General features: G+C 39.4%; 2 protein-coding genes across 5 annotated transcripts in view; both read left to right on the forward strand.

The window, feature by feature from the left end:
* LOC103034540 (rho GTPase-activating protein 21) overlaps positions 1-25,899 on the forward strand; it is a 197,964-nt gene that overhangs the window by 37,748 nt on the left and 134,317 nt on the right. The gene's annotated exons all lie outside the window — the stretch shown is intronic.
* Positions 16,535-20,309, forward strand: LOC125802526 (keratin-associated protein 4-12-like). 3 transcript variants are annotated; one of them, XR_007439658.1, is made up of 3 exons: positions 16,535-17,590; positions 17,636-17,950; positions 18,041-20,309. XR_007439658.1 is itself a non-coding variant. In XM_049480911.1 (3 exons), the coding sequence occupies exons 1-3, from the start codon at positions 17,212-17,214 to the stop codon at positions 18,220-18,222; spliced, it is 921 nt and encodes a 306-aa protein (XP_049336868.1). In that variant the 5' UTR covers positions 16,535-17,211; the 3' UTR covers positions 18,223-20,309. The 3 variants fall into 3 exon arrangements, 1 of the variants encoding a protein (XP_049336868.1); XR_007439657.1 differs by having other exon boundaries at positions 17,636-17,905; positions 17,996-20,309; XM_049480911.1 differs by having other exon boundaries at positions 17,996-20,309.

The following is a 25,899-nucleotide window of genomic DNA, read 5'->3' on the forward strand; positions in this document are numbered from 1 at the left end:
CACACAAATATTGAAAATGAGTGAAAAGCTATAAAAATGTTGTTGGATATGTGTGGGCGTTTACCCTCTGCTCTGTATGCTGAGCTGTAGCTCTGCAGTGTTTCTGTATGGAGACCATAAGTGTGACTCTCTGCTGAAGTGTGTGTGTGTGTGTGTGTGTGTGTACACTGAGGAATGCAGCAGTGAATCATTTTATTCACTGAGTGCAGATGAGTGCACTCTGAAACAAGACTGTGTGTGTGTGTGTGTGTGTGTGTGTGTGTGTGTGTGTGTGTGTGTGTGTGAGACAGAAATGCTGTCGTGACACCTGAGGTATTTATAGCCGTGAGTAGAGCAGTGGCGAAGTGAAAGTGTGGCATAGTGACCCCTCTCACACTACTGCTCTCTCTCTCTCTCTCTCTCTCTCTCCCTCTCTCTCTCTCTATTTCTTTCTCTCTCCTTCTCTCTCTGCCTCTTCCCCTCATCAGATGAACATGTGGGCCACTGTGTGTAAAACCAGGAATTCTTTTCATTTCCTTTCTCTCTCTCTCTCTCTCTCTCTCTCTCTCTCTCTCTCTCTCTCTCTCTCTATTTTTCTCTTTCTCTCTCTCTCACTCTGTATGTATTGCTGTTCTGTTGTGATACACTATGTGTTCCTAAGTTTTTACACAGACCTTCTGAAAGAATACATGCATGTCTTTTAGGGTAGGTCTGTCAAAATAACTATTTTTGTTTTGGATGTCACATATAGGACTAGCAACACGCTTTGACGCACCTTCTCATTCAATATTTTATTTTATTATTTCTACATTGTAAATGAATAAGGAACTGATCCAGACTATGAAGAAACACATATTGAATCATGTAGTAACTTAAAAAAAAGTGTTAAACAAACCAAAATACTCTGTGAAGTATTTAGGTGCTCTTATCTGGGGAGCTGTTAACTTGCGGTTTCTGAGGCTGGTAACTCTCAAGTGTTTAACTCTTAACAAGTTCAGCACAGCTGTTAACTGAGCTCAGCAAAATATATTTAAGTCATATTTACACACTGTATGACACACAGCAAATTTCTGGAGTTTGAAAGTCTTTAGTTAAACAAAAATGTGTGAAAGTGTTGAATCGTCTGAGTTTTATTCTCCAGGTTAGACAGTGATACAAGTAGAGTTGAGGGGTTGAAGGTGTTGAGGAGTGTGACTGAGCACCATTTATTTGCATAATAGGTGTGTCCTCCAATCCTAGCTTACCATCAGTGTGTAGTCTTGTCCACCAGGGTTAACTTCTATTGGGTATTCTATTAGATTTTATATATTGGTTGTTTGCCTAGCCAGCGTGTTGTAGGCTATAAGAGCAAGTTACCATCGTCTGTGGCACTGAAAACTGCACTGAAAAACTGCAGTGCAGAATTAAAGTCCTAATTTTTGCATTAATTGTTAACGCTGTGTATGAGTTTATGTTACAATTAACTCCAGCTAAGAGCTGTAGATAGATAGATAGATAATTACTAATTAGAAAATAACTAATAAAGAAGTATTTTAACTCCCATAACAGTTCAGATTTAACTCCTGAACCGAGTTAAAAGGCCAACTTCCAGAAAAGAGTTACTTTTACTCTGTCATAAAGTGTATTTAACGGTAGGGGGTGGGCAATATTATATCGTATACAATATATCGTGACACAGAAATATCATGATATTAAAAATCCATATCGTGATAATAGAGATGTTCTGTCTTAAAAGTAGTCTATTATTATTTACTGTGAAGCTTTAGGTGTATTTATTGTATAATTGTTTTAGTTTGCAGTTTATATGCATGAAAATATTCTGCAATATTATTTGCTGCATTATATTATTTTATGCTATATTATTTATTTTGCCACATTATGATTATACTGTTATACTGTTATTCTATATTCCTGATATTAATGAATTATTTTTCTGTTTTCCTATTTTGCCAAACATATCGTTATCGCAAAAATACCCTGAAATATCGTGATATTATTTTAGAGCCATATCGCCCACCCCTATTTACGGTCATGCATATACACTTAAAATGAGTTGATACTAACTCTCAAGGAGTTTATTTAAAAAAAAAAAAAAAAACAGATTTTGCCGTGTACTGTATGATAAATGGCTCATGTAGTTATCGCAACATTTCACATGTTTAAGGTGCTTTTTTCTAAGGTTCTTTTTTAATCCCTTTAAAAAAAGCACTGAACAGTAGAACAAGTGGGGCTTGTCCAGTGCCAAGCATGGGTTAGAGGGGTATACAGTAAATCCCTCCAGCATTAAACAGCAACGTTCCAGCAGTGTACTACTGTACAGCCTTCTCTTTAGCGCAGTACTTTTTTTTTACCTCAGTAAAATGTAGTACAGTAGTAGAAGAGTGTGGTGCAGTCTGCAGTTCTGTATAAGAGAGCAGCTATTGTCCAGCTCGGTGGTCTTTTTCCCTTTTTCCCGTGGCCTTTCCCCCCCGCTCTGTGTGTGATGTGAGGATGGCATGTCTGCTCTGCTGCTGCCCTGCGCCCTAATTTAATTTTAGCCCTGCTGAAAATCTTCTGCCCCTCATGTAGAACTGATCGTCCTCTGTTTCCAGTATGAGTCTGAAAACAGCCTTTGTGTGTGAGTTACAGTACGGCCTTATTAACTTCACACACCATCACCACCTGGCCCAGAGGATCGCGGCATCAGAGCCCAGAGAGTGCAGAGTCCTTAAAGCCATAGTTTGGCTTTAAAGTGTCAGTTTCCTGGATAGGGATTAATGCTAGTCATGGACTATATTTACTTTTCAATGGAAAATCTCCATTCATAATAGTGTGTAATCCATGGCTAGGCCCAATCCTTGTCTGGGAAACTGTGGTTAATCTTCCAATACACTGAAATCTAGGGTAGAAAAAAATAAAATGGTTTATTTCTCTTTGTTTTCACCATAAAATCCAAATTTTTTTTGCTCAGATTGCATTCAACTATCTTGACGGTTCACATTCGCAAATGTAAGTGATCTGTATCTGTGTGTAATGTGAACGAATCTGTCACTAAAACGCTGCCTCACATGCGCCTTACACTGATACCTGTATAAACGCCTCGTTATTCACCAACAACAGAAAACATCATATTAGAGAGATGAGAGACTCGTAGCTTTATAAAGGGAAATGGATGCGTTTGTTAGCAGCTCATATGTGGAGCCTCTTTTGCTGGAGTGGAGAAACAGGAAACAGCTGGTCTGAAGTTCATGCTCAGGTTGAGGAGTTGAAAAAAAGACCATGCGGTTTGCTTTTGCTGTTTTTGCAGCTATAGCTGCACAGCTGCACCAAGACGCATGAATTCTGATTTGATTGTTCAAATTCAGAAATCTATGCTTACTGTAAATAAACGGAAGCGTCTTACTCACCCAAATAAACATTTTTAAGGAGAGAAATCTGTTTAGATTAACATGCAGCTCTCATTTGACTTTAAAAGAAAATGTTATTTTTTTAAATAATTTTATTTCAAAATTTTCCCATTTTCTCCCCAATTTACACGGCCAATTACCCAACACACTCATTAGGACTCTCCCTATCACTAGTGATGCCCCAACACACCAGGAGGGTGAAGACTAACACATGCTTCCTGCGATACATGTGAAGTCAGCCACCGCTTCTTTTCGAGCTGCTGCCGATGCAGCATTACCGAGCAGCCAGCGCGCTCGGAGGAAAGCACAGCGGCTCGGTTCTGATACATCAGCTCACAGACGCCCTGTGCTGCAGACATCACCTTAGGAGTGATGTGGGGAGAGAGCGCCATCTACCCACCCAGAGGGAGCAGGGCCAATTTTGCTCCCTCTGAGCGCCGGCAGCTTGATGGCAAAGCTGCATGAGAGGGGGTTCGAACCTGCAACCTCCTGCTCATAGTGGCAGCGCTTTAGACCACTGGACCACTCGGCGCCCCCTAAAAGAAAATGTTTTTTTTTAAGAATTATAGTTTTGTTTACTTAGCTTAGCTTTTCTTAACTTAGTTAGCTACCCCCCCGCCACCATGAGACCTGCTTAACTTAAAGTTCCTTATAGTGTCTCTTAAAATGCTCCTTATAATCTGGTGCCCCTTATGTATAAAAATAGACCAGAAAATAGACATGCGCTTTATAGTGGGCTTTATAATACGGTGCACCTTTTAGTGTAAAAAAATAATCAAAGTAAATGTACAGTATACAATGTACCAAACACGCGGACCCAGACTGGACGTTCAACCACCTTGATAGTATTAAGGACAGAGTATTAAGAAAACCTACAGGGGTTGGACAATAGATCACAGTAATTGATTGTGGTGACGGACAGTTCTGGTGGAAACAGGAGAGTTGAGGTGCACATTGAATTCTGCGTGATTTAATCAGCTTTATAATTTTTTTAATCAGTTTTATGTTTTTTGGATACAATCCGGGTTAGCACCCGAACATCCCTTTCAGACAGCTTCCTCTTACAGCATCCACAGTTAATCCTGTTGGATGTGGTTGGTCCTTCTTGGTGGTATGCTGACATTACCCTGGATACCGTGGCTCTTGATGCATCACAAAGACTTGCTGTCTTGGTCACAGATGCTCCAGCAAGACGTGCACCAACAATTTGTCCTCTTTTGAACTCTGGTATGTCACCCATAATGTTGTGTGCATTGCAATATTTAGAGCAGAACTGTGCTCTTACCCTGCTAATTAAACCTTCACACTCTGCTCTTACTGGTGCAATGTGTAATTAATGAAGATTGGACACCAGGCTGCTCCAATTTAGCCATGAAACCTCCCACAATAAAATGACAGGTGTTTCAGTTTCACTGTCCAACCCCTGTATTTAATACAGTGTACAGTAGTCAGAGTCAGAAATCACATAAGCACAATTCTTTTAAAGGAACTGAACACCTCCACATTCTTTTTGAACTGAGTGTATGTGATGATTCAGACACCTTCAGACACCAAACACTGACTGATAGACTACATATGAAAAGGGGAAGATGTGGTGGGCGTGGCCTGTGCACGTTTTTCCGCCTGAACTATCACTTTAATCTCTCAGTAGGTGCCAAAGGCCATCAGGGAGAATTATAACATTGTCTGCTTTGAGTCATCTGGGGCTTAACTTGACACTTGGGCTAAATGAGCTTGCCTGTTGTTAGTCACTCGTCAGGACTGTGTCTGTGAACCCCCCCCCCCCCCTCCCCCCCTGTAAGACGAGTGTATTAATAATTCATAGTGACCCGCAGTGAAGATGCCAATTACGGCGCTCTGTGGCTGCATCTGGGGACGCCCAGGGGACTCTAATTGGTCCAGCTGCTCCTCCGAGAACATGGGGCCCAGGGCCTTTTGTCTGGGGCCCTTGGGGTTACTTCTTCTGCTCAATCTCACTCGTACACACACACACACACACACATACACACACACACACCCTTCCCTGCAGCAGCACACTCAGACAATAGCAGAAGAGAGTGAAAGTGAGAGGGTGTGGAAAGAAAAGTGTGAAGTGAACTAAAATAGGAAAGGAAAGAGAAAGCAGCCCAGACTGGAAGGAAGGAACTGGCAGGATTTGGTCTGTTGGAGATGAGAACCAGGGCAGACTGACTGATTTGGGCAGTTTAGGTCTGAATTGTTATGGCTTGTGGAATTGGGCCACACTGTGGGTCTGTGCAGGCTGTAGATAGTATAGTATAGATAGGCTGTATTGAACACTAGTTTAAAAAAGCAAAGTGTTTGGTGTATATTAGGCAATAATATTGAAAAATTACGCGATAAAAAAAACTCCATATCATGATATTGCGATAAATATTAAGATAAAGCATCAGTATTTGTTTAACTATTTACTGTATTACTTTTCTTTTAATTTTTTGCCCTTTATTTGCATGCACTAAATATGCTGCACTTTATTTTGTGGTATTTTTCTTGTCACATTATTTATTTTGTCTCACTATTATTGTAGTTCCTAACTCCGCCTTTCTCCTTTCCGTCAATGAACATGCGCCTCTCCAGAACTACAATCCCCAGCATGCATCTGACAACTGATCACGGGTTCTGACTGAAGCCAATCGCTGCTCTTTCTTACACTCATCATCTCCAGATATATAAACACACAAGTTGTTGTATATAAACCTGTAGTTTGTACTGGCACTGTTTATCCAGCGAAATACAGAGCGTTCTCTTTCTTATTGTATTTCTGTGTTTTGACCCTTTTTTCTCATGTTTGATTTCGATTTTTGGCTAACCCTTTTGCTCTGTTTGTACTGTGTTTTCTGGTTGTTTGTAGTGTATTTCTGGCTCAGGGTTTCTCTTTTGTCTATCGTTTTTGGCTCTGATGTATTGGATAATTCTTTCTTTGGTTTTGACAACCACTTTTCCAAGCATAAATGTCTTGAACCCTAATTGTTGTGTGTTTTTAAGGGTTCAGGCACCAATGATTTCAGGGCTTGATTAGGCCTCAGTTGATTGTACTTGTACATATTAGGCCTTATTGACTGTATTGGTGCTTGGACCTCAGAATTACTGCTTTTAGAAACAAACAGTATCTTAATTTTTGTTGATTTTTAGGTTATTTCTACTACTAATTTGAACACTTAAACTGTTTATTTCACTGTGTCACAATTTGTTGATAAATAGACCAATAAAAATTCTCAAAATTCACCAGAAAGTACGTCTTTTTAACTCTTTTTTGCCTTCTTTTGAAAATTTTATCTCTTTTTTTGTAATGGTGGTGCTTTGAGACACTTGTTTTCCATTGGACAGGGATGATGTGTTTCACTGATTGTACCATGATAGCCCACTTTTGGACATCTATTTTCAGTTTGGAAAATAAATTTAGATTTTATTGATTGGTATATTATGTTTTAAAGAGGACATTTTGAAATGGTATTTGCCAAAACTTACCAAAAAAAAGTTTTGTGAAAAGAGTTGTGTTGTCTTTTGGTTTTGCTATTTTCTGTGCTACTCAGCAGTATTGTTTTACAGTCTGTCAGAAGAAGGCAAATGTTTTTTTTTTTATGTTGAGAGAGAGAGGGAGAGTGTTGCAAGGGTAGATTCTCGAAAGAGAGAGAGCGAGGGAATGTGTTCCCTCCATCGCTGTGAAATGTAGAATACCCCTCTCTCTCTGCTTTGTCAGAAGGAATTCCAAGCTTCTGCTCCACACAATGCCTCCCATTTCCATATGAAAGCTCCGGGCTGGCAGCGCTGAGGAGCTGACCCTACAGCTTTTACTGAGATGCTGCAGCAACAGCTAGCTCACCCCCGTTTACTGGAGCTGTGAAAATAAAAGAGCCACTACATCCCAGATCTCTCTACTCTGATCTGAAGAGTGTGTGTCGGCTCCAGGAGTTTAGCTGGATTTGTGTCGGGCTGTGACATTGATTTATAGCTTATAGCTGATTTACACTGATGGATGGGAAGTTAATTACCAGCTTTAAAAAGCGGAGAGGGTGCTTATTTATAGCACAGAAAAACTGGGCAAAGAGTCTAAAAGTGGAGAGGGTGCGCATTTCTAGCACAGAAAAACGTGTCAAAGAGTCTAAAAGCGGAGAGGGAGCGCATTTCTAGCGCAGAAAAAACTGGGCAAATAGTCTAAAAGCGGAGAGGGAGCGCATTTCTAGCGCAGAAAAACTGGGCAAATAGTCTAAAAGCGGAGAGAGTGCGCATTTCTAGCGGCAGCAGGGCTGCGGAGTCTCCGCCTCGGCCGACTACAGAAAAATCTCTCCGTCAAAAAGACGCAATGCAGGCAGAGCGAGGGGGACGAGGCTCCGGCCAATCACAGCACACGCACGCACACCCAGCACACAGCACACACACACACACACACACACACACACACACACACACATTTACAGCAGGTCTGAGAGGGCGCTTCAGAGTAGAGAGCAGAGATGCTGCGTTGCTATGACAACAGCGCTGAGCAGCGTGAGCAGCATTATATAGAAGAGAGAAAGAGAACTAAACAATGGGGAGAGATGGAGACTAAACGGAAACGTTGAGAGACAGAGAGGGAGAGGTAGAGCTAGAGAGAGAGAGAGAGAGAGAGAGAGAGAGAAAGGTAGTAGAGAGAGAGAGAGAGAGAGAGAGAGAGAGAGAGACTAAAATAAATGGGACAGAGACACAGAATGACAGTAGGAGCTGGAGATGTATAGAGAGCGAGAGATAAAGAGACTATCAAAAGATGGTGAGACACTAAAATAAATATGGGAAAGAGAGACACTGATAAACAATGGTGGAAATAGAGAGAGAGTGAGAGACTGAAATAAACATGGCTGAGAAAAGAAAGAGTGCAAGACAGTGGGGAGGGAAGGAGGGAGAGAGAGAGAGAGAGAGCAGAGGGGCGGGGCAGTGATGAATGGAGGGAGGCTGGTGAAGTAATGGCAGAAGGTCACTCAGGAGGAGGCGGGATAAATAATAATCCAAACAGACACTGAGAAAAACACAGTAAGGACACACACACACACACACACACACACACACACACACACACAGTAGATTAGCAGTGTCATTAATACACTATATTAATCATCTTACACTGTAGTGAACTATAGGTGTTATGAGAGACATTGTAAGGTAGTGGTGGACAGTATAAACAAAATATAAAAAAATAGATTTTACATTTAATTAAATAAAAGATTATAGTTTATTTTTCGGTCTCACCAATTTTTTTGCCTTTATTTTTGCCATTTAGGCTCTTCAGATCCAGTTCCTAACCAGAAATGGTACAAAATCAAGTGTATAAAATTCTGCTATGAACTGCTAGGGACTTTAAGGAACACAAATAAACTAAAAACTGAATAAAATCTAATCTTTTTTTCCAAAAAAGGAAAACATTATATATTTTAGAAAACAATTAATTCGTTAACAGTTTACAGTGAGTAGCAATGGATATAAACTGAGGATTGGAAACTAATATTTAAAAATTAAATTTCCGAAGTCTTTGTCTGTAACAATTAAAAGTAAAAGTCTTTTATTTAGAGGAATTACATATTTCAGATACTTACATTTACAGCCAGAGAGGGGTGAGTACTGAGTAATGGAGAAAACTGCTGCAGGAAGACGTCTGGCTGACCCACATGGAAACCCCTTTAGCCTTTAGCTTAGATTAACATGATTGAATTTAGCAGTCCAGAAAAGAATTAGATGCATGACAGGTGAAGTGTCGTAATACAAAAGCAGCTTGTCTGAGCCATGCAGCACTCTTGTTACTGGACTATTAAAAACTAGGGGTGTTCTAAAACTATTGACCGTGGTGTTTGTACAGTCTAATAAACATGTGCTGTATGGCTGCTATGCTATGCTTAACTCTGAGCTGGATTACTTACTGATAGTTGTTGAGAGACCAAGGGCACAATATTGGTACTGATATCTGATCCTAATATCAGATTGTTGCATCTCTAATAGATATTAATAGATATAAATTACAGGGGTCGTAATGATCGGTCATGAAAAACCTGGAAAAGTCATGGAATATGAAAAATAGCAATTTCCAGGCCTGGATAAGTTTTTGGAAAAATATAAATTCCCAGAAAGTTTTGGAAAAGTCATGGAAATTTGGTCTATAAATTGTTGTGTTTCTGTTTATTGATGGAGAAAATTTGCTCAATTCAGTAAAAAAATGTGTGTCAGATTAAGTTTAGGTTTATTATAATCAGTGTTGGGCACGTTACTCTGAAAAAGTAATTAATTATAGTTACTCGTTACTTCTCCAAAAAAGTAACTGAGTTACTAACGGAGTTACTCCACTATAAAAGTAATTAGTTACCAGTAAAAGTAACTATCGCGTTACTTTTTATTATTCGCCAGTCAAAAAAAAGGAAATCAATTATGCATTTACTATTATTATTTGAAAAATAACAAACGAAAATAAACCCAAAATGTTGACAAAAATATAATCTAACGAATTTCAAAAAAATAAAACGAAATTGTCCACACAGCCAAAGAAAATTACTAAAACTTGTAATACTGAAAAAAGCGGAAAAACGCGTCTGGGGATGGAGTTAAACAAACCAAGCCACACTCAAAAGAAATATGTATATATAAAACAAAATAATAGACAAAAACAACAATTAAATGCCCGTTAAAATGGTATTAATATAACAGCTTCACTAAAAGAGAATAGAGCTTAGATCGGGCCCAAAAAATCCGACCCAGCCGGAGCCCGTGCACATTCTGCCCAAGCCCGAACCATAAACTGTCATTATGAGCCTGACCCGATCCGCCCCATAAACTGTCTGTTTTCGGGCTGATTGAATGAGCGAAATATAATCAGAATTATGTTAATTAACACTGTAACATAGAAGCATAGAACTATTATTTAATTTAAATGATTTTTAAGAACAGCTACACACAATGCTGCAAGTCAAACGCGGAGGAGTTCACGTGCGCCCAGAGCTACGTGATTACATTTTTCATTTTTATTATAGTTTAGTTTTATTTTGTTTTTATTTTTTCTGTTCAGTAAGTTTTTAGGGTGGGCTTGCTAGCACGAGCGCTTTACACAAGTACTAAAGGACCAGGAGGTGCCGCGCGCTCGGCACAACACCTCCCGCTGTACAACTCCGCTGTACAACAGCGCTTATAAATAAATTAAACACAAAAATGAGGATACTCTATCAGTAATTTCAGTTCGTTTTAGTTAGTTTTATAAACACAAAATACAGTTTGAGATAGTTATGTTTTTTTCCTTTTAATTACCGTTTTTATTAGATTCAGTTAACACAAATGTTTTTTCACTTTCAGTTTTCGCTATTTCCTTCGCTTTAGTGAACAATAATAATTGGTTACTTAGCAACATTGTGATTATCACACCAGAGCTTTATATAAAATAAAAACAGGAGCCCGATTTCGGGTCGGTCCTCGGGTCAGGTCGGGTTCGGGCAGAGAATCTAAGCTCTAAAATAGAAAGCAGCAGCACCACAAAAACTGGAGCAGCTAAAAAGAGCTTAACGTCCTAATTCGGAACTTGGGCTGTCCACGGCAATCACTGAATTGATTAGAGCACGCAAATCGTCACAATTGTGCCTCACTTCACCACGCCAAACCACGTAAACCTACAGGCACAGCGGCCTGAAGCTCAAGTTCACCGGACAGAGGAGGGGTTAACCAGGGCAAAGCGAAATAAAAAAAAAAAGTTCATAGAGCGGCTAAAGTAACGTGCAGTAACGGGGTGTCGGAAATGGTAACGGTGTTATAGTTACAGTCAGAGTAATTAGTTAGATTACTCGTTACTGAAAAAAAGTAACGGCGTTAGTAACGCCGTTAGTTTTAATGCCGTTACTCCCAACACTGATTATAATACATTTTGATTATAGTTTTTGTTTATTTTTGGTTTTGTTGTCCATGTTTGCACTGATGTTTGAAAAATCGTATGGTCATGGAAATTTGCCTTGATAACATGAAAAAGTCATGAAAATATAATGAAAATGTATTGGTTAAAAAGTTGATGAACCCTGATATTAAATTTCAGCCTATAGCAATTTGTGCTGCTTTTTTAATTAGGCAAAATACAGTACAACCAATCAGAACAGAGCTTGTTTGCATGTTAGTGGCCAACAAAACAGAGTAGTGTGTAAATAGTGTGTGTGTTTGTGTGTGTGTGAGAGAGAAAGATGGTTGGTCTGCAACCGGAAGTGTGTGTGAGCCAGAAAGTGAGAGTGTGTGTTGTTTAAGAGAAAGCAAGAAAGACTAAGGGATAGTGGTCTGTGTGTGTGTGTGTGTGTGTGTGAGTGTGAGTGTGTGTGTGTGTGTGTGTGAGAGGGAAACAGAATAGTGTCTTTATTGAGTGCAGCTGTGCTGGGGTGTGGTGGTGGGCCTGGAGACCCAGAGAGCTCAGAGTGGAGCCTGCACTCAGAATTTCTCAGCCTCGTGCCAAATGTCCACTCACCTCGCTGTGTGTGTGTGTGTGTGTGTGTGTGTGTGTGTGTGTGTGTGTGTGTGTGTGTTTGATGCATTTTCAAGACAAAATTCTTCGTAGTAAAACTACAGAAAAACAGTGCTTATCATATACAGGCCAGTATTAGGGGCCCTATTTTAGTGATATAAAGGTGAGCTGTGAACCACTTGTGCCATGCAAAATTTTTTAGGGCATGTCAGTGTGTCTTTGCTATCGTAACGACAGGAAAAGTACACCTTGTGTGGCTTGAAACAAGCAAAAGGCATGTACTAATTCTCTTAATTAATCATGGATTTGTTTTGGGTGCAATGTGCAATAAACCAATAAGTGTGTCGCTTGTCATTCTCTTTAAGAGTCAGGTGCACTCTGACTTTGGCGAATTGCTATTTTACGGAGTTTCGCTTTTGCACTTCTCAGCAGAGGAAACTGACTGGCTTGTTTATGCTGTGAAGGTGTGAGAGCAGGTCATTTACAGTAACAGCAATGTTATTTTATTTTGTGTGTGTGTGTGTGTGTGTAACGAGTGGGTGTGTACATGCATACCTGAGTGCTCATGGCATACCTGCGTTGCCAAAATAGCAATGAGCGTCTGACTGTTGACTGTTGTCAGGGTTCAAATCAGTCAGTGGTGCACCTGTGTTTTATGTTGCCAAGATAGAAATACACCAGAAATTTAGCTGAATATACTTCACTTCCAAACCACTACACCCATCAGCATTTATATATTCACAATTTGTACTTCGTTACCCAACATGTCTGTGTAACGCCACAGACGGGAGTCAGTCGCTCGCGGTAAAAACAAAACGAGGCTTTATTATAAAGCACGTAAGCAGCTAGCGTAGTCAGATAACAGGCGTGGGTCAAAGCCAGGAAAACAACAGACCAAAACATCAGAGCCGAATCACAAACCGAAAACGAAACCATTAAACAGAAGCAGAGTTCAATAAACCAGAAAATCACAAAACAAACAGAACAAAAGGATTATGCAGAAACGTAGTCGAAAAGAACAAAACAAGGGTCATACACGGAAATATCGATAGAAGAAGAACGCTCAGTATATCGCTGGAAATACAGGGAAAATACCTCGCGACACGCGAGACAAACAAACAGGTATTTATACCTAAAACTAAATTACTAACACCTGAACAAAATCTAAAAATCCGGTGACGTAGAACGCCCGAGTGAGCCGCGGTTGGCTGAGTCCGAGCGCGTGGTGTTGACAGGTGCATGCTGGGAGGTGTAGTTCCGGACCGGGGATTGTCCATAGACGGGAACGGCAGAGTCAGAGAAAAGAACTACAGAGTCTGTGGCAAGCGTGACAGTCTGGAAAATATTACAAGTATACATAGTTTTTTAACTATAGGGCACACAGGATTATAAGGCGCACTATAAATAAATGTCTATTTTCATACATAAGGAGCATTAAGCGACACTAGTAAGTGAGTGTTTAGGTAAACCAGGGGGATATTTGCTAGTGGTTCGTTTCATGTAGCTTGTTTTAACACGGTAAACACGCAGACTACAGACCGACAATGCTCGCCTCTTAATGGCGAAAGAGTTAGCGCTTAGCGCAGTTAGCAGGTAATGCTACTACTGCTCCAGCCTTGGTGCTGGAGAAACTTCACTGAAACTCCCGTATAACTCGGAGTGGCTTTACTGCTCCTTAATACCTAACTGGTAGAATTCATACATAAGGCACACTGGATTATAAGGCGTACTGAAGTTTTTTGGGACAATTAAAGGATGTTAAGTGCACTTTATAGCCTAAAAAATACAGTATACTGTATGTATATATATATATATATATATATATATATATATATATATATATATATGTGTGTGTTTGTGTGTGTGTGTGTGAAGCAGAGAGGGAATGTGAGTGAGACACATTGCTGGAGTGCCACAGGGAGTAAAACATGCAGAGCTCTCAGTTTACAGCGAGACAATCATGCTGCTGTGTCCTACACACACACACACACACACACACACACAGCGTACAGGTGTCTCCCAGGCTCTCAGGCACGCGACTCCAGCGCAGGGTCGTTTGAGGTAGTGGTCGTGGCGCGTGTTGTCCCGGGCTGGACGGACGGCGTGTTGTGAGCCCCGCCCTGCCCGCTGTCTCAGCGCTTACATCATGACTGAGACATGTTTTCCTCTATTACACAGGATAACTTAATCAGAAACTGCAAGTTACCAGCTCCCAAGATAAGAGTTAAGAGAGTATTTTGGTTTGTTTAACACTGTTATGTTCCTACATGATTCCTTATGTGTTCCTTCATAATCTGGGTGACTTTACTATTTATTTACCATAGAAAAGTGTGTCCAAAATTTTGACTGGTACTGTATATGCCATTTATCTGGCTTTCTTGTCCAGAGGGACTTGTATGTGAATTCAGGGAGAAGAATGTAGAGTTTATATGTTATATTATACCACAGTTAGTTCCGATCCTGCAATGTGATTGGCTGAGAGGCATTCTATGAGTGCTGTTATCAGCCAGTAATGCCCTGTAATCATAGCTCTCCATGTATTACTCCGCCACATACAGGTAACCAAACCAAACCAAACAGTGCAGCTACAAACAGAGAGCAGCGATGGAACTATTTTAACTGGCTGAGTGTTTATGACCAAACAGTTTGCATTTTAACTCAAAATCTTTAAATAACCAGCGATAATGGAACTGTGGTATAATTGCAATAATGCATTGGAGATTTGTACTATAACCTGTAATATTAGCACTGCTGCTAAGTTTTGTTAACTTCGGCGCCGCCCAGTAGCAAGACCTGCAAAATTACAAGGGTCCCCTATTTTTGGCCACCTTAAAATTAGCTTAAAATATCCTGTATTAACTGGAAAATATATACAGTTAAGCTTTTATTTTAATAATAACACCTCTTAATCTAATATTGGTGTGTAATAATGCATATTTTCAAATCGCTGGGCTTATTTATTTGTGGGACCGCGTCTCATTGGAGACACGTCTTAGCATTTCTGCACTGTGCCTCTATGGGATCAAGCGGCTCCCAGTGGTGTTTAATGATATTGCATTTGGTTTGTATTTGGTTTGTAAGCGTTGCATCGTTGCTAGGTTACCTGTATGTGGCAGAGTAATACATGGAGAGCTTCGGTTACAGCACGTTACAGGCTGATAATGTCACTCTTAGAACGCCTCTCAGCCAATCACATTGCAGGGTGGTATAATCCATGTTATAGCACCATTATTACATGTTATCGCACTCCCTCTTGTGTATTATTGCTTAAATGTGTTTTGCTTGAAAATTTAAGGAGTTTAACCCTGATCTTTTATGAATCTACCATGAAGAGGGCAGTGGTTTTCTGTTGAACATGAAGAATAAATGGGTTAAGCAGTGATTTGTGCTTCATTTTTAACCCTCTCATGATTTAACCACACGCTATTCAGCCCTGCAGGACATTACGCAACTGTGTGAGTACTATGCGTGATGTAACAGTGACGCACGGTTCTAGCAGAAGGCGTCGCTCTGCGGTTATAACATGTTATAACAGAACTTCTCTATTACATTTTGGATCTGTGGTGAAACTCTAGAAGCACACCCTCCAGAACGCGGCTTTCTGGACAGGCTGAATGCGCTGAACGCGCTGTTTGTTTACACACGCTGCTGCACTGACTCCCGTCCAGTCTCATTAGGACCTGATTGCATTTTGGCGAAGTTCTGGACACCTGTCACTGAGTGGTGTTGAGCCAGGCCCAGAACGTTTCTGTGGCTAGTTTTGGGTTTCTGTGAGCATCTCCATCACTTTCCGCTCTGTGAGATGTGCCCACAGCAGCTCTGCTGACCAGAGCTCGTTAATGCTTTTGATTTTTTAAATGTTAGGACGTTCCCAACACGCCGGGATCGCTGGGGTTGGCTGTAGAGAGCGGGATGCTTGCGGTTACGCATTTTAATCCCTGCTATTACTGAATTAAGCAGTAAAACCTTGGCTTTTTATGGGCTTGTTTGGAGCCTGAAATCTAGTTTGGAGTGTTATAAAGGCGTGTGTGTGTTTGAGTGTGAGTGAGGTAAGCTTGTTTTTCTCCACCACACACATGCTGAGCTGTGTTATTCTTTACTGCTGTCGCTCAGTGCTGATCTGATGGTGTTTTTAAATCAGATTTTATAGGGAGATTTTCCTCTACGACTCTTTCTCTCATACAAGCCTTGCTTATGTTTTTATTTTAAGGCTGTCGATTACTTAAAAAAGAGGTCACACTTAGCGCTGGGCAATTAAAAGTCATCTTTGATTTTTTCACAAAAAATCTGATTTCCGATTATAATCTGTTGTTTTATTTTATGCCCTAATAAAAATGAAACAACAGATGACAAAGAAATGGTTTAAAACTAGGTTTACCTGTAAAAAAAAAAAAAACACAATTATTGCCAAATCCTTACCGGAAATCGATGACGCTTCAGTTTTTAGAAATGCTAGGATTTATTTCTAGCTAAATACAGAATATATCTCACCGGTAAGACAAAGGGAAGACGGATAAACACTTCAGAAATGAGTAGCGTTTTCAGATATTTTAGATTAAAAAGATAAAACGTCTGTATATAAAATTGCAATTGTGTAATTACAACTGTAATTAATCTGTAACAATGTGTACTTAACTAGTAGTTGCAATGTTATTACATAGATTGTTAATGTGTAGCTACTCAGTGATTAGGTTGAGTTAATATCTTGATATTTCATGCTATTTTTACGATAACGATACTCATAGAGGTATGACTAAATTGAATTACGAAAAAATATTTCAAGAATACACTACTGCAACAAAATAAAAATTATTTTTTTATTATTGTATACGATATGATATGGCACACCCCTAACTGAGATATTTAAAAAATACTATAATTTTATCAGATTTGTAACAGAAGTCAATGATCCAGAATGTCATGATACTAATAATAATGCACTCCATATATCTCCATATATTCAGGATTACAGTAAAATAAATGATACTGAACAGATATAATCTGTCTCTAGTAGATATATAATAGGAAATAAGAACAGTGTGAAATATACACACCTTACGCCTAATGAGTTTTTTTATCGTGCTAGGTGGTTGCTGTGGTATTCTATGTGGTTCCTGTAGCATTGCTAAGTGGTTGCTGTGGTATTCACAATGCCACATCGTATCGTACACAATAATATTGCCAACATTTTTGAACATGTGAAATGTTTTTAGCAAAAGAAATCTTCACACCGTTCTAATTCCCAATCATTATATCAAATTAATAATTTGCAACAAAATATAATTTAAAAATAATTTTGTTGCAATAGTATATTCTTGAAATATATATTTTTTATTCAGTGTTTTGTTTTAGCACCAAGAACATTGTTATGACGAAAATACAATGAAATATTGCGATATTATTTTAGGGCCATATCGCCCACCCCTTGTTCCCGTAGTGTTGTTAGGTGGTTGCTGTGGTATTCTATGTGTGGTCCCCGTAGCGTTGTTAGGTGGTTGCTGTGGTATTCTATGTGTGGTCCCCGTAGTGTTGTTAGGTGGTTGCTGTGGTATTCTATGTGTGGTCCCCGTAGTGTTGTTAGGTGGTTGCTGTGGTATTCTATGTGTGGTCCGTGTAGTGTTGTTAGGTGGTTGCTGTGGTATTCTATGTGTGGTCCCCGTAGTGTTGTTAGGTGGTTGCTGTGGTATTCTATGTGTGGTCCCCGTAGTGTTGTTAGGTGGTTGCTGTGGTATTCTATGTGTGGTCCCCGTAGTGTTGTTAGGTGTTTGCTGTGGTATTCTATGTGTGGTCCGCGTAGTGTTGTTAGGTGGTTGCTGTGGTATTCTATGTGTGGTCCCCGTAGTGTTGTTAGGTGGTTGCTGTGGTATTCTATGTGTGGTCCGCGTAGTGTTGTTAGGTGGTTGCTGTGGTATTCTATGTGTGGTCCATGCAGTGTTGTTAGGTGGTTGCTGTGGTATTCTATGTGTGGTCCATGTAGTTGTGTTAGGTGGTTGCTGTGGTATTCTATGTGTGGTCCGCGTAGCGTTGTTAGGTGGTTGCTGTGGTATTCTATGTGTGGTCCGTGTAGTGTTGTTAGGTGGTTGCTGTGGTATTCTATGTGTGGTCCCCGTAGTGTTGTTAGGTGTTTGCTGTGGTATTCTATGTGTGGTCCCCGTAGTGTTGTTAGGTGGTTGCTGTGGTATTCTATGTGTGGTCCGTGTAGTGTTGTTAGGTGGTTGCTGTGGTATTCTATGTGTGGTCCCCGTAGTGTTGTTAGGTGGTTGCTGTGGTATTCTATGTGTGGTTTCCCTAATGTTGTTAGGTGGTTGCTGTGATATTCTATGTGTGGTTCCCATAGTGTGGCTAGGTGGCTGCTTTTGTGGTGTTAAGTGTGAATTGGTTGGTAGTTGGTAGCTGGGTATGGTATTTCAGGTGGTCAACATGGTGTTGCTTACTGGTTGCTAGGGTATCGCTAGGAGGTTTCTATGGTATGTCAAGTTATATTACTGCAGGATGGGCATTTTTTGCAGGTGTTAGACCAGAGTATTTACAGTCTTCGGTTTCCATCCAGGAAAATTCAATCAGCTCTTTACGATCGTCCTACACACACACGCACACACACACACACACACTCTGGCGTATGTGCTGGCGTATCCAGTCACAACATTCCACACGCTCTATCTGACCAAGGGCCTCAAATGCTTTTAATCAGGCGGGTCACGAGGCTGTCCAGCTGCTGAAGACTTTGGGTGGGACAGCTGAGGGGAGGGGACCCTAAACTAATGGTGAACAGATTTCAGCGAGCCCCGCCCTCACCATGACTTCACCGTCCTCCGAGAGGAGAGAGAACTCAGCCTGAACCTCCACTCTTACACTCTTACTCACACTGACAGCAGGGATGGAGTTATCGTATGTTTTTATACACTTTATACCAAACTGGCCCACTGCTGACTGACCACTGACTTTATGTTTATTAGGGTTTAGTATTTTAATGTTATATACAGTTACTTAAGCAATAATACACGAGAGGGAGCGCTATAACATGTAATATTGGCACTGCTGTGATGCGTTCATAGGCACAAGGCCGAAGGCTGAGTACTGTAGATCAACACAATAGTGCCAATATTATACCTTGTAGCACAAACCTCGAGTGCATTATTGTGATTATACCCCGGTTCCATTATCACTGTTTATTGAAAGATTTTCACTTAAAGAGGATGAGAAAATGCAATGGGTTTGGTTATAAACACTCCAGTTAAACGCCAATAGTTCCATAGCTGCTCTGTTTGTAGCTGCTCTGTAAGCTGTGCATTATTGTCCATTTAAGTCAAAATTGTGGAAATCTAAGCTTACTGTAAATAAACAGAAGCTTTTATTTTAATAATAACAACTCTTAACCTGATATTGGTGGCTGATAATGTGTGTAATAATGCGCATTTTTGAATCGCTGGGCTTATTTATTTATTTGTGGGGCCGCATCTTTGTCTGCGCTGCCTATTGGAGACATTGTGTTTCTGCACTGTGCCCCAGGTTTATATTTGGTTTGTAAGTGCTGCATCGTTGCTAGGTTACTTGCATGTGGCGGAGTAATACATGGAGGGCTTCGGTTACAGTGCATTACCGGCTGTAATTCTATATAACATTAGAATACTAACACCCAATAAATATTTATAAAGTCAGTGATCAGTGAGATTGTCTACCTGTAATTAACTCTATATAACATTAGGATACTAAACCCAAATAAACATAAAGAATAAAGTCAGTGATCAGTGAGAGTGTTTACCTGTAATTAACTCTATTTAACATTAGTATCTATTATTGGCACTGTTCTAAAGTGTGTTTGTATGTAACAGTGATGTCTGGTGTAATCACTGCTCTGCTCTGAATTTCCCTCAGTACTCCTAAATGCTCTCTAATTGAATCATTAATGGATTCCAGTGTGTTTAACATATAAAAATGCTGAAGTCCACAGCACTCTGAACCTCTACTGCTGGAATTTCCCAGCCTGCCCTGCCCTGTGATGTCATCATGTGATATATACTCTTTTTCTTGTGGGTATGAGGAGCTGTTACTCAGCAGTGTGATGGTTTGTGATGGTGTGTGTGGATGAAGGCTGGATGAGGATGAGTAGGGTCTCTAAATGCTGTGGTTTGGAAGCAACAGTAACTAGATTGCAGTGCTGATTCATGGCTGGTTGCTATGGTGTCTCTGCTGGTTGCTATGCTCTTGCCAAGCGGTTGGTAGGTGGTTGCTATGGTATGTTGCTATGTTGTTGATAAAGCAGTTGCTAGGTGGTTGCTAAGGTGTTGCAATGGTGTATATGGAGGCTGCTATGGTGTTGCAAAGTGGTTGAGCAAAATGCAAACACATGTCGCAACTATGGACGCTTGTATTTAATATCTATCTATCTATCTATCTATCTATCTATCTATCTATCTATCTATCTATCTATCTATCTATCTATCTATCTATCTCAACTAGTAGTTGCAATGTTATTACATTGTTAATATGTAGGTACTCAGTTATTATAGACACAGTTTATAAAGTAGGACCATAAAATACACTAATAAATCGCACATGATTTACTGTGATTAATGAAATACACAGGCAACGAACAAGCACATGTATGCTGTCACTAGTAAAATGGTCACTAGTTAAATTATTATTGGTAATGAGTATTTTATTGGTGCAAAAATCATCATTTTTTTTCCATGAGCTCAGTATAAGAATGTGGTATTATTATTAAAAATAACGAGTTTCTTTGATTTTACCAAATTGAAATGCCGTCAAACCAAACTGAGCTGCTTGGATTTTTGCACCAGGTGTGTAAGACTGGTGGAGGAGAACATGATGCCAAGGTGCAAGAAAACTGTGGTTAAAAACCAGGGTTATTTTGTCAAATATTCTGAATGACCTAAAAGCATCCTTTTTGTTATTTTTAGCCATTTCTATTAAACTGATTCGGAAACTGAAGTGGTCTGTTAATTTTTTTCCAGAGCTGTAGTTCTAGGCTAGGCTAGGCAATGCTATGCTATGCTATGCGGCTGTTACCTGTCTGATTCTTTTAACCAGACAATATTAGCAGATAAAATCACTAAATAAACTTAAAATTGATATGCTTCATTCTAAAGGTAGATAACCAGGTGGTAAATAGGCTTGTAAAACAGCATATGAGCATTTTTCACCCTAACTAAGACAAGCAATTACTATTTAGGCAATAGAAAATAACTCATATACTCATATTAATGCGTCCTGTGCATTGTTAATTTTTAATATTGACCTTAAATACACATTAACGTGAAGAACTGAGCTTGTGTTTGGAGTTTTCCTGTGGTTACACCTGAGCGTGTGGACGGCAGGGCCCTGAAGTTTACAGCTGCTTCATTACTACAATACTACTGATCCTCTTAGTCTCTTTACAAGTTGCCTCGGGTTATGCAGCTCTTTAAGTCTCTCTCTCTCGCTCTCTCTCTCTCTCTCTCTGTGAGTATATAAGTCTGGTTAAGTGGTCTGAGGGGGTCTCTGGCTGGGAGCTCAGTGAATTTGGTGCTTTTTGACCTCTCCTCTCCGCCGCTGATCCGGCGCTGCTCGCTCTCAGATTAAAGGCAGATTTGGTGATTAATCAGATGCTCTCGCTCAGCTCCCCCAGCGCCGCCCCTCCCCAACCCTGGGGCCCGCGGCTCTCGCTGCCGTTAGCCGGTGGGACCATCTGCTCCTCAATCTGGGCTTTGACAGGGCCAGCGGGCTGCTCTCTTTCAGGTACTCTTCCAGCGGCTTCGACTGCAGATCTAAAGAGAGTGATCAGCAGCAGGATGTGCCGTTTACTGTAGCGCTGCAACTAACGATTATTTTGGTAGTCGACTAATCTGACGATCATTTTTTCGATTAGTCGATTAGTCAAAGATTATTTCTGCCATGGCATGTTGTTTAAACATGGAAATTACTGATATTTAATGATTTAATATGTAATCTGTTGTGTTTGGGCACTTTTGGAGACACAAATTAAGTCTCCCATTATTACAAATTAACGATTAGTCGACAATGAAATTGTCGATTATATCGACTAATCGTCGCAGCCCTACTTTACTGTGTGTTACTGCAGTTAGCGTAAATGCCACAATTGGATCTATTCTTAAATATTTTTATCTGTTTGTGTTTATGTGTTAAGGTCTGATATCACACTAATATAACTCTAATATTTTTTATATTTTTATTTATATTATAAGTTATCTAGTCAGCAAAGTATTAAACATGTCTGCTTCATCACTGTATTCATCATTGCTGTGTCTTAAACATAGAGGTGCCCTAAAACCAGTATGAAAGGATGACTGTATAAAAAAGTTATAGTTTCAATATGGTGAAATCGAATAATTATGAAATCAAAGATTTTGAAGATTTCAAAATTTTACTGTGGAAAAAAGAAAAGGGTAAATTAGGAAATATATATATATATATCAATAATAAATCAATATATTTGGTGCAATAACCCTGGTTTTTAATCACCGTTTTCATGCATCTTGGCATCATGTTCTCCTCCACCAGTCTTACACACTGCTTTTGGATAACTTTATGCTGCTTTACTCCTGGTGGAAAAATTCAAGCAGTTCAGTTTGGTGGTTTGATGGTTTGTGATCATCCATCTTCCTCTTGATTATATTCCAGAAGTTTTCAATTTGGTAAAATCAAAGAAACTCATCAATATGAAGTGGTCTCTTATTTGTTTCAGAGCTGTGTAAGACTGGTGGAGTAGAAGAACATGCCAAGATGCATAAAAACTGTGATTAAAAACCAGAATTCTTAAAACTTTATGAATATGAACTTGTTTTCTTTGCATTATTTGAGGTCTGGAAGCTCTGCATCATTTTTGTTATTTTAGATATTTCAAATCTTCTGTAAATAAATGCTTTAAATGACATTATTTTTATTTGGAATTTGGGAGAAATGTTGTCTGTAGTTTATAGAATAAAACATCAATGTTCATTTTACCCAAACATAAACCTATAAATAGCAAAATCAGAGAAACTGATCTCTTATTTTTCCCAGAGCTGTAAACTGAAGTCTCGCTGACCCTAGCTTTAATCTCCAGCCTGAGTTTGCTCTGAGTCTGCAGGTCTGGATCCAGGGCTGGCTCTGGGAGTCTGCAGATGGATGGCGGTTGCTGGCAGGCTGGTCAGAGAGCTGCATTAGAGGCCACTCAGTGTTGTACTTTGGGATTATTGGCTTAGCGCTCGGTACAAAAGGACTCAGAACACTTAAATGGTGTTTGTGGGTTTAGCTTCTGTAGCTTCCTGCTTTCAGGCTTAGGCTGCAGGTGAACGCTGTTGCTGTTGTGATGTTGTGATTTTTGATTTTGTGTTTTGCAATGAGTTAAATAATGAATCATGAGTCGAATTAAACATTAATCTGAGTTATGTTTCATTAAATAATTACTCCAACATGATTTTACGTGAATTGGTAGCATCAAATATTTTATTAAGTATTTAAAGAATATAAAAATAAACAGGGCGTTATTAAATTGTAAATGATATGTACAGGGAAGGCTGTGAGGAATTGAAGGCATTTAACCCAGTTTATGCCCAATATTATCACCAGTAACAGAACTGGATGGAGCTCCAGTAGCTCCAAAGCTCAATACTGGGGGTCTATGCCCCTCTTTGGTAGGTTGGGGTGTGCCATATCGTATCGTACACTATAAAATCAACAACATTTTTGAATACATGAACGATATTATACCCTGAAATATTGTGCCATGTCTCCCACCCCTAATTATCACATCAGGGTCTACTTTTTTTTTTACTGTTTTTAGTAAAAGAAAAATTAACTCTGTTCTCATTTCCCATTATATATCTACTAGAGACAGATTATATCTGTTCAGTATCATTTATTTTACTTTAATTCTGGATATATGGAGATATATGGAATGTTTCATTTATTAGTATCATGACATTCTGGATCACTAACTTCTGTTACAAATCTGATCAAATTCTTGTATTTATTTAATATCTCAGTTAATATCGCAGTTTATAACTGCAACACTGTTTAAGGTTGACTGCAGAGTTAACAGAATTAATAAGCAACTTCAACATTGTTTTGGCTCCTAAATCTTCTTACTGTCCATGCCACCTTAAATAATGCAGTAGTTAAGCTAACATTCAGCTGGATAGAGAGTTAACAGAATTAGCTGCAAACTTCAAACTTCCTTGTTTTAGGGACTGTCCATTCCACCTTAAATGGTGCAATAGGCATGTTTAGCAGTCAAAATGTACACAGTGTAGCTGCTACAATTTTTAAGGTGTTACCACCTTACAATATTTCAGAGTTGGCAGCCAACATCCACCTCGTTTCACCTTAAATGATACAGTAAATAGCTACATTCTGCTGTTGAAATGCACATAGTGGAACTGCTGTACTTCTATTTTAACGTGGAATCATCCTTGTTTCGGCCGCTAATTCTGTGAACTCTTTATTCCACCTGAAATGATACAGCAGTTACATTATGTTGTCCTTTTTAAGGTGGAATGGAGAGTTAGAGTTAAAAAAGCTGATAAGGTATTGTCACTGAACTTTGATCAGTTCAAATAAAACTCTTTTTTAGTTTTTTCAGTGGAATACAGTCACAGATGATCATTGTATTGGATTTAATATTGATAAAAGGAGCACAGGGAATGGGAGGGTCTTTAAAAATGCTATGAACTCATAGCACAGTACTGTGAACAGTGTATTGTGAGTACGCAACTTTTGTAAGTGTAAGTGTGTGAGTAAGGGGGGTGTAACTGTACGCAGGTGTACAGGTAAATCACTAAATATCAGTAATTTCAATGTTTAAACAGTGTTTAGATATTTAAATGCCATTTAAACCCCATGTTCTGCTGTTTCTATCGTTTTTAGAGGTGGCAGAAATAATCGTTGACTAATCGACTAATTGACTAATCGAAAAAATAAGAAAAAATCGTCAGATTAGTCGCCTACCAAAATAATCATTAGTTGCAGCTTATGTTTTCTGCTCCAGAGAGTCATATTCTATTGGCAATACTTTTCCACAAGGACTAGACTAATTGTATGCATGCATTTACACATCTTAATGCAATAAATGAATTTAATTAGAAGGAGTGTCCACTAATACATGAATAAATATAGTGCATGTAGAACAATTGGCTCTATTTTACTGTTTTTATCAATCACAGTGTGTGTTATTAAAGCTCAGATGGATGGGAGAATGCAGGTGGGTGGTGTGTGTGTGTGTGTAAAGCACCTGTTCTGATGCAGTGTGTGTGTGTGTGTAGTTATTAGAGAGAGTGTGTGAGTGATGTGGAGAGTGTTTAGTGTGATTGCTGTGTCAGGCCCAGCTGAGGGCTTTATCTTCACAGGTTTTTCATCCCCGCCTTTATTTATGGGACAGAGTAACCCAGGGCACTATCAGCTAGCATTTTGTCCTACGTAGCTTATTTTAACAGGGTAAACACACAGACTACAGTCTGATATACTCATCTCTGAACTGCGAACGAGCTAGCGCTGCAGCTAATGGCTAATGCTAACTCTGCTCCAGCCTTAGTGCTGGAGAAACTTTACTAAAACTCCTGTATAACTCTGTACTTCAGCAGAGTGGCTTTACTGCCCCTTAATACCTGACTAGTAGTATTCTTACATAAGGCACACAGTTTTTTTTTTGTGAAAAATTAAAGGTTACATTTTTAAGGTTAAATTTTAAGTGCACCTTATAGTCCTTAAAATACGGTAAAAGCAAAATTAATACACGGGGCTCCTTTTATTGTGCAAACACTAAGATTGGAAACTTATCGGAGCATTAAGAGACTCTGGATCTGGTCAGGGCCACTCTCCATTCCACCTTAAATAATGTTCTTGTTTCGTTCTGCTGCTGTTATTTACGCAACATAACTGCAACACTGTTTAAGGTTGACTGGAGAGTTAACAGAATTAATAAGCAACTTCAAAATTGTTTTGGCTCCTAAATCGTATTACTGTCTATGCCACCTTAAATAATGCAGTGGTTCCTATTCTACTGGATAGAGAGTTAACAGATATTTACTGTTTTTACTGCTAATTATGTTAATGATGTTAACTCTCCATTCC

Source organism: Astyanax mexicanus, chromosome 6 (assembly GCF_023375975.1).
Source record: "Astyanax mexicanus isolate ESR-SI-001 chromosome 6, AstMex3_surface, whole genome shotgun sequence".
In the NCBI taxonomy this organism is placed as follows: Eukaryota; Metazoa; Chordata; class Actinopteri; order Characiformes; family Acestrorhamphidae; genus Astyanax; species Astyanax mexicanus.

Excerpts from the sequence above, each read along its gene's own strand:
- LOC125802526 (XM_049480911.1), top strand. The coding sequence starts at position 17,212 with ATGAAATATTGCGATATTATTTTAGGGCCATATCGCCCACCCCTTGTT. Across the intron at positions 17,591-17,635 it reads GGTCCCCGTAGTGTTGTTAG|GTGGTTGCTGTGGTATTCTA; the intron begins GTGTTTGCTGTG and ends TAGTGTTGTTAG. Across the intron at positions 17,951-17,995 it reads GGTCCCCGTAGTGTTGTTAG|GTGGTTGCTGTGGTATTCTA; the intron begins GTGTTTGCTGTG and ends TAGTGTTGTTAG.